The following is a 13,582-nucleotide window of genomic DNA, read 5'->3' as shown; positions in this document are numbered from 1 at the left end:
TGGCATTCATATTTTTTAAGTAAGCTTTTGTTGTCTGGGTCTTAGTTTATGCCAAAACTTTAAACAAACACACAGTGAAAAGAGCTGGATAAACATGTTAACAGTACAATTACAAAATGGACAGCCCAGACAATTGAATTATTTATCAGTGAAGCAATGTCTTTAGTAGGCCTGCAGATGCATATTCTGACTATTCTAATTCATTTAAAAAAATTAAGCTTGGCACCCTATGACAGCTTCTCTCTTGGATTACTTTAGTAAGCTTTATGAACAAGGTAATGGTGGGCAGCACAGAAATGAAGACATGAGCACTTTTACCTGAAATTAACTGCCCACCTGGTCACTGCCTGTGTGGAGTTTGCATGTTTATCCCCAAGTCTGTGTGTGATTTTTATCCAAGTACTATGATCTTTCTCCTGCATCGCAAAGACATATAGATTAAGTTGAATGGGGACTAAACTTGCCCTGAACATAACACCAAGACACAAAGCAACTATAGCAAAAGGGAGTTGTTTCTTTTCTTACTGCTGGATCACTGGCAGGTTACAGAAACATTAAAAATGGCATATAAATTAGACTTTGCCTAGAAAGACCTTGCTGAGAACATTCTTAGATTCATGAGTGAGCTAGTAAATTGCCTTCAGCCTCACCATGTAGGAAAAATGTATCTTTCTTTTCTTTTCAAGTCAAGTTCAAATCAAGCTGGGGAGCATGCACTGGTACAGTGTGTTGCCGCACCCACTACACGATGAAACAACTCGGGATCCCAGTTGGCAACCCCCCAGGCAGACACACAGTCCAGTCCCACCCTTCGGGAATGACTCTCTATCTGCTGCAGCCAGGTGTTACATGTGCGACCCCTTGGCCTGGTCCAGACACTCAGGTCCCCAACAATGAGGATCTTATGAGCTGGATCACCCTCAGGGAAATGCGCCACAGTGCCGTAACTGATGCTCCCTCACAATGCAGGTAATGTGCCTCATTCAGGATTGCATGAGCAACCGCTCATTCGACACAAAGTCATACCAACGGTACTAAAGAATTTCCCGGAAAGATACAGTACCAAAGGTGTCCAGTCTTCGTCTCAGGTCACTGAATAGCGTCCATGTCTCGCAACCATATAGCAAGACAGGAAGCACCAGGACTCTAAAGACTTGAACCTTCGTCCTTTTGCATAGCTATTGGGAGCACCACACACCCCTTTCCTCGACCTCATGTTCTCCCAATCCGTCTATTGACTTTCATTTCTTTTCACCAGTAATTAATTACACTGCAGAATCTTTCTCATAATTTATGCAACATATTTATACAATGAGCGGTCACCATATTGAAGGTGTGGCTGCACTTCCCATGTATGTGACTATTCATTCTAATTTAAACAAGGTAGGCATGTTGTATGTGTAATTCACAGGGGGAATGAGAAAAGTAGGTTCAGGGGCTTTGAATCCAGCATAGTAGTAAACATCGCATATGCATTGTACTGCACATCAGGAATAGCATCCTTGCTGGGGTTTAGCGTCACAGGTGGGTCAAAAGGGTCTAACATAAAGATCATCAAGCCAATGGTCATCATGCTAATGGAAACACACTCTAGATGAAAAGGGTATTGGAAGCAGATATGGCTCTTTCATGAGAATGTAAATGATACAGTTGCCTAACCAAGAGCTGGAAGGACTGGTAGCAATGAAAGATGCATATCCGAAGGCTCAATTTGTCATATCTTGTCAGAGATGGGGTATGGCTGGTCTGAGGTCCAGTCTCGTCAGTGGGCTAAGACACAGCTGGAAGATTAAAAAAAAAATTATATGGTTGGATAATTCCCACTTCATGCGGATTAACATTAAAAGACATGCATATGGCAAAAATTCCATGAGTCCAGAGATGCATCATGGCAGTTTTGAAAAATAAAGACAGGACATGGCAATGTAATGGTTTGTGGTACATGTTCTCGACATACATTGCTCCCCTTCATATGAAAAGAAGAATATGTAAAAGTTACAAGATACTAAGGGGGACCCAAAAATACATGTAATTGGTCAATAGCTTGAGAGTATCAACTACGCCATTAGATATTGTATGCCTACAGTCTTGTTAATCAGTCAGCCAAGTGGAATTGTGTTGAGTTGATCAAGTGTGTACTTCTGACATTTATTCTACATTTGTGTGTGTGACATCATTGATTTTCTTTTCCTCCAAGCCGAAAAAAAGCTTGTCAGGTCATATTGAACATCAAAACAATTATGATCCCATTTTTGCATCTTAACTGACTTGTAAATTGTTTTCCCAGTGAAAGGACAGTTAATCACCAATTGGTGATGCTGAATTGTTCTATTATGACTACGTATGGGTGAATATATGTGTGAGTTTTGTAGTGAACAAGGGTCCTGTCCATGGTTGTTTCTTGCTCTCTGCCCTGTGCCATCAGGGTAGGCACCAGCTCCCTGTGACTCTAACGGGGATGATCAGGTATAATTTTAAGATAACTTATTTGATCTTTTAATCAAACTGATGAAGCTCACTCTTCTTTCTGCCCTTGTCTCTACGTGCTACTAGTAGCATTTTATAAGGTTTTTACAATTAAATTGCAGGTGGTGATGATACTTTGAGCTCTACGTATTTCAAGGTCTAAATGAAATTACAACGCATACTTCATCCTGGATACATCCTGTACAAAAGTGTTCAGAATATCTGGACTGGACACAGTTTACTATCTAGGATCATTGCATTTCATACATGTTTCCTCAAAAACAATTAAAATTACCCCAGTAGGAATCTTATAACCCTCAAATGTAAAGCTCAGCATTACTTCTATAAAACATTTTGTTAAAAGCTGGGTCATAACCAGCATTAAAAAGTGCTGCAAAATGGAACTACAATATCCATTTGTTGTCATTTTTACATAAGGTACAAGTAATATTAGCAGTAAAATATTTAGTCGGATACAAAGAGAGCAAGCAAGCTCTACTCAGCAGGCACCAAGTTCATTAGTAATCCCAACAGAGATTGACTTGTTACTGAAAACTTGTTTTTAAATTTGATGTCCATTCAGAAAATATTGAATTCCATCCATTAATAATCCATTACCCGAATACTGAAAGCTAGAAGCCATCTCAGCAGCACTGGGAATTATTACAGATTATTACACAGTACATTTGTTCATTTTCAAAACCTTCTTGGTCTAATGCAGTGTCACTGCTGAGAAGAGTGTCACCTGCCAATACAGGGTTGAAAACAGGACCAGTTCTGGATAGGATACTAGTTAATACAGATTTGATCATACTGGGTCCTTTTAAAGGCCCCAGTTAACTCAATATTCTTCTGTTTAGGATGCATGGGGAAAAAAACAGAGTAAAGCCAGATGGATTAAAGAAAATGCAACCTCCAAAACAACAGCAATCTCAAAATCCAGGGCTGAGCCTTGAAGAGATAGTGTTTCTGCCACATTAATAGAAAAGTATATCAATAAAATTATTTTTAGAATTGCATTTTTAGTTGTACTTTTATTTTCCTTTTTATATGTGTTGCCTAACAACCTTGATAGAGTTATTGTTTTTAAATTTACAAATTAATTAAAGCAAGTTGTAGTGGTGCCCTTTGGGACTTTCAAATCAAGTCCCTCTTCTGTCTCTAATGGCCATTTTCTGGAATCACCTATTTTGACTAGCTGCATTAGGAATGTTGTGTGCACTGGAGCAGACATTTTCACTATATCCAAGTGGGACCGTGTCCTTAGTCTTACTCCAGTTCCCTAGAGTGCTACCCTTTCAAATCTATGCCACAGAAAATGAATATCCACAGAACAGTATGTATCTTTCAAAGTTTCAACTGCATTAGAAAAAGTGCATTTCTGAATATAGCCTGATGTTATGTTTATGAATATGACAGAGTTGACATAAGACAGAGAGTTAATGCTTTTTCGTTAATATCATCAAGAATTTTGAAAGTTAGAAAGAGAACAAGAATGACTGCTTACTTCAATCACCTGAAACATTTTCACAATATAGCTATTTACACTTACTTACTGCTACAAACTTGGGAACGTTTGGTTTATATTAATATCTAGGCACACTTCACTAAAGACTAAACTTTTAAAATTATATTTATGACTACCAAAGCTTTGACATCATACATTAAGTTGATAACATGTGATTTAATGTAAATTATTTTAAATTTATTAGCGGATATAATTGCCATGACATCAATTTACTGAGAAGGTCCAGGGCAGGGGACTGCAAAGTCAGTCCTAGAGGGCCATACTGTCTGCAGGTTTTTGTTCCATCCCAATTGCTTAATTAGAAACCAATTCTTGGCAAAAATCACATTATTTAATTTTATGGCTTTTTAGTGTTTTCATTCTGTCAGGTTAGATCATTCTTGTGTTCTTGATTTTCCTTTCCAAGTATGTCATCCAAATGATTTGTAGTCTGAAGCAGACTAGTAATTCTCAGTTCTTCTCAGTTTCCTTCAAAATGTTTTAATAAATGAGAGAGTTCACAATTAATACACACAGGTGTAGATGGGAACAAGTTAGATGGAGAACTGCTGTACCTTAGTCATTTGCATCTATTACTAACTGCCTTAAACAACCCGGCATTGCCGGGCTTCTTACATCTAGACCATCAGCATTTGTGGAAATGTGAAAATTAAACAATATCATATTCATATTAATTTAGTGATATTTAATTTACAAATTCACATAGACTATTATTTTGTTCTTCTATACTAAGTACATACAGGTATTATTGTAATATGGCTAATGAATTAATCTAATGCTTTGCTGTATACAATATATTTGGTTTTCCTCTCTGGTGCATAAATGTACGAATGTTTTGGTGTGCTGACTATAGTGAAAGAAGCATATAGTTGACCAGGGGAAAAGCATGGGCTTTCTAAATTAACACCTACTACTCTGAGTAACTGTCTTTGAGCCTTATTTATAGTCATAGCAAATGCAAGCTGCAATGGATATTGCAGTCGCTTAAAATCAAAAGGCATGTCCTTGGCTATCAAGGGAATTAAAGGAATAGACACATCTTCTCCTTTAACATGAAAAAAAGTTAGATTTTTTTTTTTTTGCTTTTTCTCATTTTTTTTGTGTGGTATTGAATCTTACTTGCTTTTATTTTGTTATTTTCCTTTCTATCTCTACTGTACATTTTTCTAGAATGCCATTGTGATGTTCTGGTTTCGATAATAAAATAGTATAAAAATAGCTACATTAAGAGGTGAGCGCTTGTTCTTTCATGTCAGAAAGATGCATTTTGTTTTATCTACGGTTTGGTGCAATCCGCTTTAACTCAGTTCTTCTGGCTTTCCATGCTGAATGTGTTATAAATATACTATCTTCATGCAATTGTACAATAATAATGGATAGATTCTGTGTTGGTGTTTTACTAGTTTTATCGCTCCCTTCTTTAATTAGGAAGTGCATTTACCACTTGTTCTTAAATATCTCTATTCTTTCCCTTCAAAGACTTGAAACAGCATCAGCAAGCTTTGCCTAATAACTGTTTATGTATCATGCAGATTGTACTGATGATCATGTTTTAATTATTTATGGCATTAATCAGACTGCAGAAGTCTTAATATCTATTGGTTTTGAAAAGCAATGGTCACCATATGTTTAGATGCTGTTGTATATATGATTCAACAGCTGCTACTAAAATGTGCTGATACAGAAAATACTAATTTTATTATGATTGGTTGACTCTCTTAGCAAAGGTCATGTTTTCACGGCTGCCAGCTACAAAACAAGTCATCCTGAAACTCACCATATGCCACAGAATGCATATACAGTACATAATGCATACATCACTTGTATTTTGTGCATCGTTACTTTCTCAGAAAGTTGGAACTAAAACACAGTCTCTATCTAAGTAGTGCTTTAGACACTTGCTGTGTATCTGAACAAGGGATAAGACAAGATGGTTATATTTCTTTTCAATACAATGTGTGCTGGGAAATTGAATCCTGACACCTAGAACCCACATACTTCTAATTTACAACAGCAATTGTCTTGAGTCTGCCCTTTTATTAATCAATTAAAATGCTCTTTTATCCAGGGAAGATATTGTAGCTGAGGGTTTACTTTCCTTTTTTCCTTCTGAAGCTTTAAAGAAATGATGCTGTAAACTACCTTTGTAAAACGTATTCTTACACTATATGGCACTTAATAAAGTTACTTGCATTTTGTTTACTATCATTTTCCTATATTAAATATGTATATTTTCATCAGAATTAATTGTTAAAATATTATTTTAAAATTATCTGTTAACTTGTTTCAATGTTCTGTTCATGTACGTTCTGGCTCCTCTAACCTGGATTAAGGGGTTTTAAAAATGGAGAGAGATTGAAATAATTTAATCAAAATGCATTTTTATATATTTTTTCCAACTGTATAAAGTATGAAAATAAGTTACCATTTTTGACACACTATTCATTTTTCACATTTCATATTTGCTAATTATTGATGTTATCATAAAACTGTTTGATCCTCGGTCAAACGTGCTTGGCAATATCTATTGTGATTCTACTTTCCTATGACAATGATTCTGTTCATCAATTATCCATGTCTAACTGACCTGAGCAGCTGGACTCCTTTGTTTTAAAATAATGATTTTTTCCCCTCATGAGTATTTCACAGGTTTATGTCAATGTATGTAACCTTATTTTTTCATGTGTTCTCTGTTTTGCAGGGATATTAAACCAGACAACATACTGCTTGATGAGGATGGTGAGTATGACACAAAGAAAGTAAATCTGGACAATATTAAAAAAAAGTCTCCGAATAGTCAGGCTCTTTACTGTTATAAGCTTAACTGTTGTTGCATGAAGTATATATCCAGTATAGCATTGTTACCGTCTATAGAAGACCTATACAGAGTGGCACAGTGGCTGGAACTGATAAAATCCTGGATTGCACGTCTAAGTTTAAGACACTGTTTGTTTACAGTTAATTTTCTACATGTTTGTGGGATTTTTTAGCTGGATCATCCAGTTCTCCATTATCTCATAGACATGGTATTTAGGTAACTGGCCTCTGTAAACTGGGCCTGAATAATTGAATGTGGGAGCATGTAAATATGATCCATTTTGCCTGATACTGTTGGGATAGGCTCTGGATACTTTCTGGATAAGCTGGTTAGACGATGTTTTGTTGGATCCATGCTCCCTACAGTTTTATTGAATAAAGTTAAGGGATACTACCCCTTTTAAAAACATGAGGCTGCCATTAAAGTGCGTTTGTTATAATTGTAAAAAGCAGGGATTTTTTTTCTTTAAATTCTTCACTTAATAGTCTGCCAGTTGAAAAAATTATTGTATTGCACATATCCAATGAGTGTTACTCTTCTGGTGAAAAACTAAAAATATAAACAATACTTTGGAATCTTAGCAGCCACATGCTTTTACAAATAAGGGATACAGATTTTTCTTTGGTCAGCAGATATAAAACTTTAAAAAATGAATCAATTTAGCACCTTTTTGCAGCAGGAGCCATCACAGGGTGCTTTATAAAGCACATAAGCTAACAAGGTATGACATATTATAGGATAATTCAACTACAAGATAATGAAAGAAAGGACGGGTTAAAAAAATAACTTCCATGAGGGTGACAACAAGAAGGAGAAACTATAATTAACAATCAAGGTAATGTGAAAAAAATAAAAATAAAAAACAAATGTGTGACATTCAATCTGTTCAGTTACCAGGGAGCTGCTAGAGTAAAATAATCCATGAGTATGTGAAGAGTTCTGAAGATTTTAGAACTGGATTCAATGGAAAAACAAACAAATTGGAAAGGAAGTCCTGTTGATGGGCAGTGTTTGCAACTTTCTAAGAAAACTGCCAACATGGAAAAACTAGAGTAGGATTTTTTCTTTACAAAGTAAGCCATCACTTTTACTGTGTATTGTATTATACATTTACAGTTAAGTGCTGTTATTTGTAATGTGAAGTTACACAAATTATATATCAATTATAGTTTTCTGGGTATCTGAAAAGTTTGTATGATGGTGCAGTGGTTAGTATTGTTGCCTTACAGCCACCACCTTGGGTTCAACTTCCGCAACTGCCCATTGTCTCTATGCTCATTTTAATGTGAATTTACTTTAACCGGAATACTTCACTTTTATCAAACCTCATTCCAAAAATGTGCATGTTAGGGCAATTCTGAATTAGCCCCATGTGAGCAGCTGTCGGTGTGCATGTAAAAGGGTCCTGTGATGGACTGGATAGGCTGATACCCCCTAACTTGGGCTATATGTGAAAGCTGAGGTTCACTTTCTTATTTTCCCACAAAAAAGACGTTAAAACTGAGGAAGAAATGTATATATAATGTGTTATAGAGAGTGTGTATATTACATATCCATATACAAAGTTCAAGCAGTATTTAAACCACAGAAGGGGAAAAAAAACAAACAACAACCTGCCATAACACCATCCTCCTATATTCCATATGAAGTGTTTCTGAAATCACTGTGATGTGCATTAATCATGGGCATGATCCCCTGGGGATGTAAACATCTTCACATGATGCTCTGCATGACTTGCATAACAGCCACAAGTCAAAACAACAGCAAAGATGACTTAACAGGAATGATTATGACATCCCAGTGAATTCAGAGGTGGATCCATTACAAAAGTGACTTCTCGTGTTAATGTGAAACCAAGTAAGTAGCCTAGCTGCACTGCCTTTGAGATATTACTACAAGAAGTACTGTAGTAATAATGGACAAGAGGAAATGTTAATTGAATTTCAAAGCAAAGTTTGTAACCAAGAAGTCAAAACATTCTGTTGTCTAACACTAAAAAAAACAAAATTGAAGTTCAAGTATGTAGCCTAAGGTTCTTCTGCAAAAATCATACTAATCAAAGTAATTTGCACACAATCTTGGATGGCCAGGAAGTGTTCAGCATTGATCTTTACACTGTCATGGCAGTGACATCATGTGCTAAACTTTACTAGTCCTTTTCCTTAGCAATATTGTGGCAGCTGCTCCACAAAATAATCCATCCATCCATCCATCCATTATCCAACCCGCTGAATCCAAACACAGGGTCACGGGGGTCTGCTGGAGCCAATCCCAGCCAACACAGGGCACAAGGCAGGAACCAGTCCCGGGCAGGGTGCCAACCCACCGCAGCCACAAAATAATGACACGTGAAAAACATTAGATACATTTTTACCCCCAAAAAAGGGTAGGTTTTCATTCTAACTCTTTTATTTAATGAGTGCCCTGTTTGTGCTGCTAATTAACTTCTTGTGAACTCATTTTAATTGACTTGCTTTTTTAAGATTTGTTCCCCTGAATTTCTTCATCGTTCCTCTGAATTGCTTCGTTTGTTTCTTTAAATGGCGCCCAAGCAGAAATGAAATGTGAAGTCAGGGAACCATCAGAAGAGCAGCTAAGTCAGGGCCTCAAACTCCAACCAATTTCACTCCAACCGGCTGCTTAATAAGGTGCTGCTTCTTGTCGTTAATTAAACACAGTCTTTAATTATGTGGCTTGTTGCTGCTCTCGTGGTGCATTAGCAGACATTTCCGAAATTGTTGATTTTCTCTTTTCTAAGAGCATGGATAAAATGTTTTGGGGACCTAAGCAGATCGACATTTTTGAGACCTTCATCTTTCTTTATTTTCAGATATTGTATGACGGACACCAGTTGTTTTGGCTCATTTTGTATCTTATTATTGTTTGACTGCTAATTAAGGAAAAAGAAACAATTAAGGGGTCTGAGTCTACAAGAGCTAGTCAAATAAAATTAGTTCAATAGAAGTTAATTAGCAGCAAAAACATGTCACTCATTAAGAAAAAGGGTTGGAATGAAATCCTGCAGCCACAGTGGTCCTCCAGGACCGGAGTTGGCAACCCCTGTTCTATCCAGTAGCTGAACCTCAGATTAATAAGAAACAATGTGGATTCCATCCAAGCTATGGAACAGTGACCAAATTACTTGTGTTTTTAGATACTTGTGCTATCATAGTACATTTTCAACCCTACCCTCATACACTAGATGTTGAAAAATCTTGTGACTCTGTACCCCAAGTTATCTTGGGAAATATACTACAATACAAGAGTGAGGGGTTCTGAGACCACTGCTATATGTGATTTGGTCCATCTATTTAGCAAGTGAGAATTGTCTTCATATACTCATTATTAAGTCCAGAACATTTAGTGTAGGCATTAGACCCTTCTACGAGTGAATATTGTCTCCTCTGTCACTCACGAACAGAACATCAAGGTGTCCACTTATCTTCATTGGGGTATAATCTCTGATGCACTCTGGAATGGTTTGCAGCGGAGTGTGATATATCTAAAATTAGTGTCTCTAAGGTCATAGTCTTTTCCTGGGAAAGGGTGGCATGTTAAGTGCAGGTAATAGATGATTGTTTGCCATAAGTAAGGAGTTCAAGTACTTCTACCCTCACTCTTCAGTAAGGCACTGAAGGGATTGGGAAACTGCTCAATGATTTTATAAACACTACCAATCGCTACCACTTCAACTTACTGATTTAATGTTACTGACTGTCTATGCAACAGTAAACTGTATACTGATTAATTCTTGTTCTGTCTGATGTTATATGTAGTATGATTACATTTTTTTTTAACATTTTTTGCTTTTCAGTAACTTATGTAATCCCCCACCATTGCCTTGTTTGTCAATGTGTGCCTATGGTGTAGCTGTAGCATTTGCTGCATTTCTCTTTGCATTTTTGTCCAATCAGTGGAACTACAACACATACTTTCCACCGTACTGCATTATGTGGTGAAAATAATCTAAACAGAATTTTTTTAAATTTGATGGTATAGTTCATTTGTTTCTCGTAGTTCTCTTGTATATGGCACAACAGCTACATCTCATTCTGTAGTCTAAATAGCAGGTATTGTATTATTCTGTCAAGAAGGTCTAGACCTAACGTGGCTAATCACCTACCTTTCTGAAAATAAATAAATAAATAAAATCACTGAATGAAATATAGATCTCCTATATCTGGACCCCAATCATGTAAGTGTATACTGCTGAATGTAAAATTTAATTGAATGACCACTGAATCCGTGCAATTTTGCTCACTTTCAGTCTGTCCATATTTGTCCAGATCATCAACAAAATGTAACTAGGCTTTTGAAATATTTTATTTCATTAGATAAAGAAAAAATGGTTATTTTTGAATAGAATCTGCAGAATATTTCACTATTTAAATTCTAGGCTTTGAACTCTTGTAACCCTTAAATGGACTAAAAAGGTTCAGAGAATGAAAAGATGGGTATTATTAATTCTGCATAGGTCTCAAAGGAGTCCACATTTGTAGCTGCAGCAGTTTAATTATGATTTCTAATAAAAACTGCTTTTTTTTTAATAGCACCAAGGTTATCTGAGTGTAGAGAGCAGGAGTGGACAGCAAGCAGCAGGCTGTCTGTCCTCCAACAATTTGTAAAGTAGAGTTAAAATGCAATTTGGCTTTATATCATAAACTGACAGCCTGTCTCCAACCTAATGCCTTAGACTCTTCTCCAGCTCCCAAAGCTTAGCAGGGTTTCACAGAAATACAGTCCCCCAACTTTTTAAATACATAAAGGTACAAGGTTAGACCGCATTACTCTGGTTCACTGCCACCCAGCCCACACCAAAATAACAGCAGGATGGGAGTCAACTAATACAACTGCTTTAACATAAAAAATATATTAAGGTAGGACATTAATGCACATATCTTACACATAACTGTAATTCTTACCTAACCCAAGGATCCCATTTTTAGATTTGATTATTTTTACTTTAAACAAAGTTTTTTTTTTAAATGGTGATATCTTTTAAATCAGAAGGACAAAATGAACTTCAATACATATGCCATTCACATATAAATCAGTATTTTAATGCAGAAACTAGGATGCCAAGGAAATATTCCAAACAGCCTTGAGGTTATAACAATAATGCTAACTGAGCTTACTAGTATTTCCTTTGCCTTGATTTGGGAAAAGTAAGGAAATAATGTGCAGAGAAAACACTATAACTACAAGCATTTTATAAGCACCTGTGGGTAAATATGTAAATGTCATGTAAATTAAATCTAATGTGAGTCAGTGTTGTAAAACAATAAAACATGAAAACTTTCAAGAGGGTGAATATGTTTTATAGGCACTGTTATTTGCCTAGCACATATAGCAGAAGTATGTGAGGATAGCTAAGGATATGTATAAGTGTGCCTAACACACAAGTGAGAAGCAGTGTAGGAATAAAAGATGAATTTGCAGTTAAGGCTGGATTACTTCAAGGAGTGTCATTAGGTCCATATCTGTTTAATCTAGCTATGGTTGTTATTACTAGGGGAATAGTAGATCAAGCTTTATGGTGCATGCTATTTGCAGATGACACTGTGCAATGTGGCACTTCTAAGAATATTGTGGAAAGGAAACTGGAGCAGAGGAAAAGAGCTGTGAAAGTTAGAGACCTTAACATTAGCCAGAAAAAATACAAAATTATCTACGATTTAAGGGACAAGAAGAAGATGGAGACATTAACCTCCTAGGAGAGAGGCATAAAGGGTGGAAAAGTTCAAATATCTCAGATCATCCATAACAGAGTTTGGAGAGCTAGGTCTGGAAATAAACCACAGAATGTAATTAGATTGGAAAAAGGTATCGGGACTATTATGTGACTGAAGAATCAGTGTAAGAGTGAAGGGTAAATTGTATAAAACAGTGGTCAGTCCAGCACTGGCGTATGGATCAGAAACTTAAGAGCAGTTAAAAAAGATGCATGGTGGAAGACAGATGTATGTAGTAACAAAGCTTGATAATAGGAATACAGTAATCCCTCCTCCATCGCGGGGGTTGCGTTCCAGAGCCACCCGCGAAATAAGAAAATCCGCGAAGTAGAAACCATATGTTTATATGGTTATTTTTATATTGTCATGCTTGGGTCACCGATTTGCACAGAAACACAGGAGGTTGTAGAGAGACAGGAACGTTATTCAAACACTGCAAACAAACATGTCTCTTTTTCAAAATTTTAAACTGTGCTCCATGACAAGACAGAGATGACAGTGCTGTCTCACAATTAAAAGAATGCAAACATATCTTCCTCTTCAAAGGAGTGCGCGTCAGGAGCACAGAATGTCAGAAAGACAGAGGAAAGCAAACAAATCAATAGGGCTGTTTGGCTTTTAAGTATGCGAAGCACTGCGGCACAAAGCTGTTGAAGGTGGCAGCTCACACCCCCTCCGTCAGGAGCAGACAAAGAGAGGGAGAGACAGAGAAAAACAAACAAGCAAAAATCAAGATGTGCCCTTCGAGCTTTTAAGTATGCGAAGCACCGTGCAGCATGTCGCTTCACGAAGCAGCTGCACAGAAGGTAGCAACGTGAAGATAATCTTTCAGCATTTTTAGACGAGTGTCCATATCGTCAAGGTGTGCGAACAGCCCCCCTGCTCAATCCCCCTACGTCAGGATCAGAGAAAGTTAGCGCAAGAGAGAGAGAGAGAAAAGTAAGTTGGGTTTCTTCTCAGCCATCTGCCAATAGCGTCCCTTGTATGAAATCAACTGGGCAAACCAACTGAGGAAGCATGTACCAGAAATTAAAAGAC

At 36.8% G+C, this 13,582-nt stretch overlaps 1 protein-coding gene across 2 annotated transcripts in view; it reads left to right on the top strand.

Moving 5' to 3' along the window:
* The window catches only part of stk32a (serine/threonine kinase 32A), a 152,682-nt gene that overhangs the window by 104,126 nt on the left and 34,974 nt on the right, over nt 1-13,582 (top strand). For both annotated transcript variants that reach the window (XM_051933752.1, XM_028812730.2), the window contains one exon: nt 6,696-6,733. In XM_051933752.1, the coding sequence (XP_051789712.1) occupies nt 6,696-6,733 (38 nt within the window). The remainder of the gene's footprint in view (nt 1-6,695; nt 6,734-13,582) is intronic.

This window comes from Erpetoichthys calabaricus, chromosome 11 (genome assembly GCF_900747795.2).
Source record: "Erpetoichthys calabaricus chromosome 11, fErpCal1.3, whole genome shotgun sequence".
NCBI lineage: Eukaryota > Metazoa > Chordata > Cladistia > Polypteriformes > Polypteridae > Erpetoichthys > Erpetoichthys calabaricus.
The sequence above is the reverse complement of the archived record's forward strand: the minus strand, read 5'-3'. Positions and strand labels throughout refer to the sequence as shown.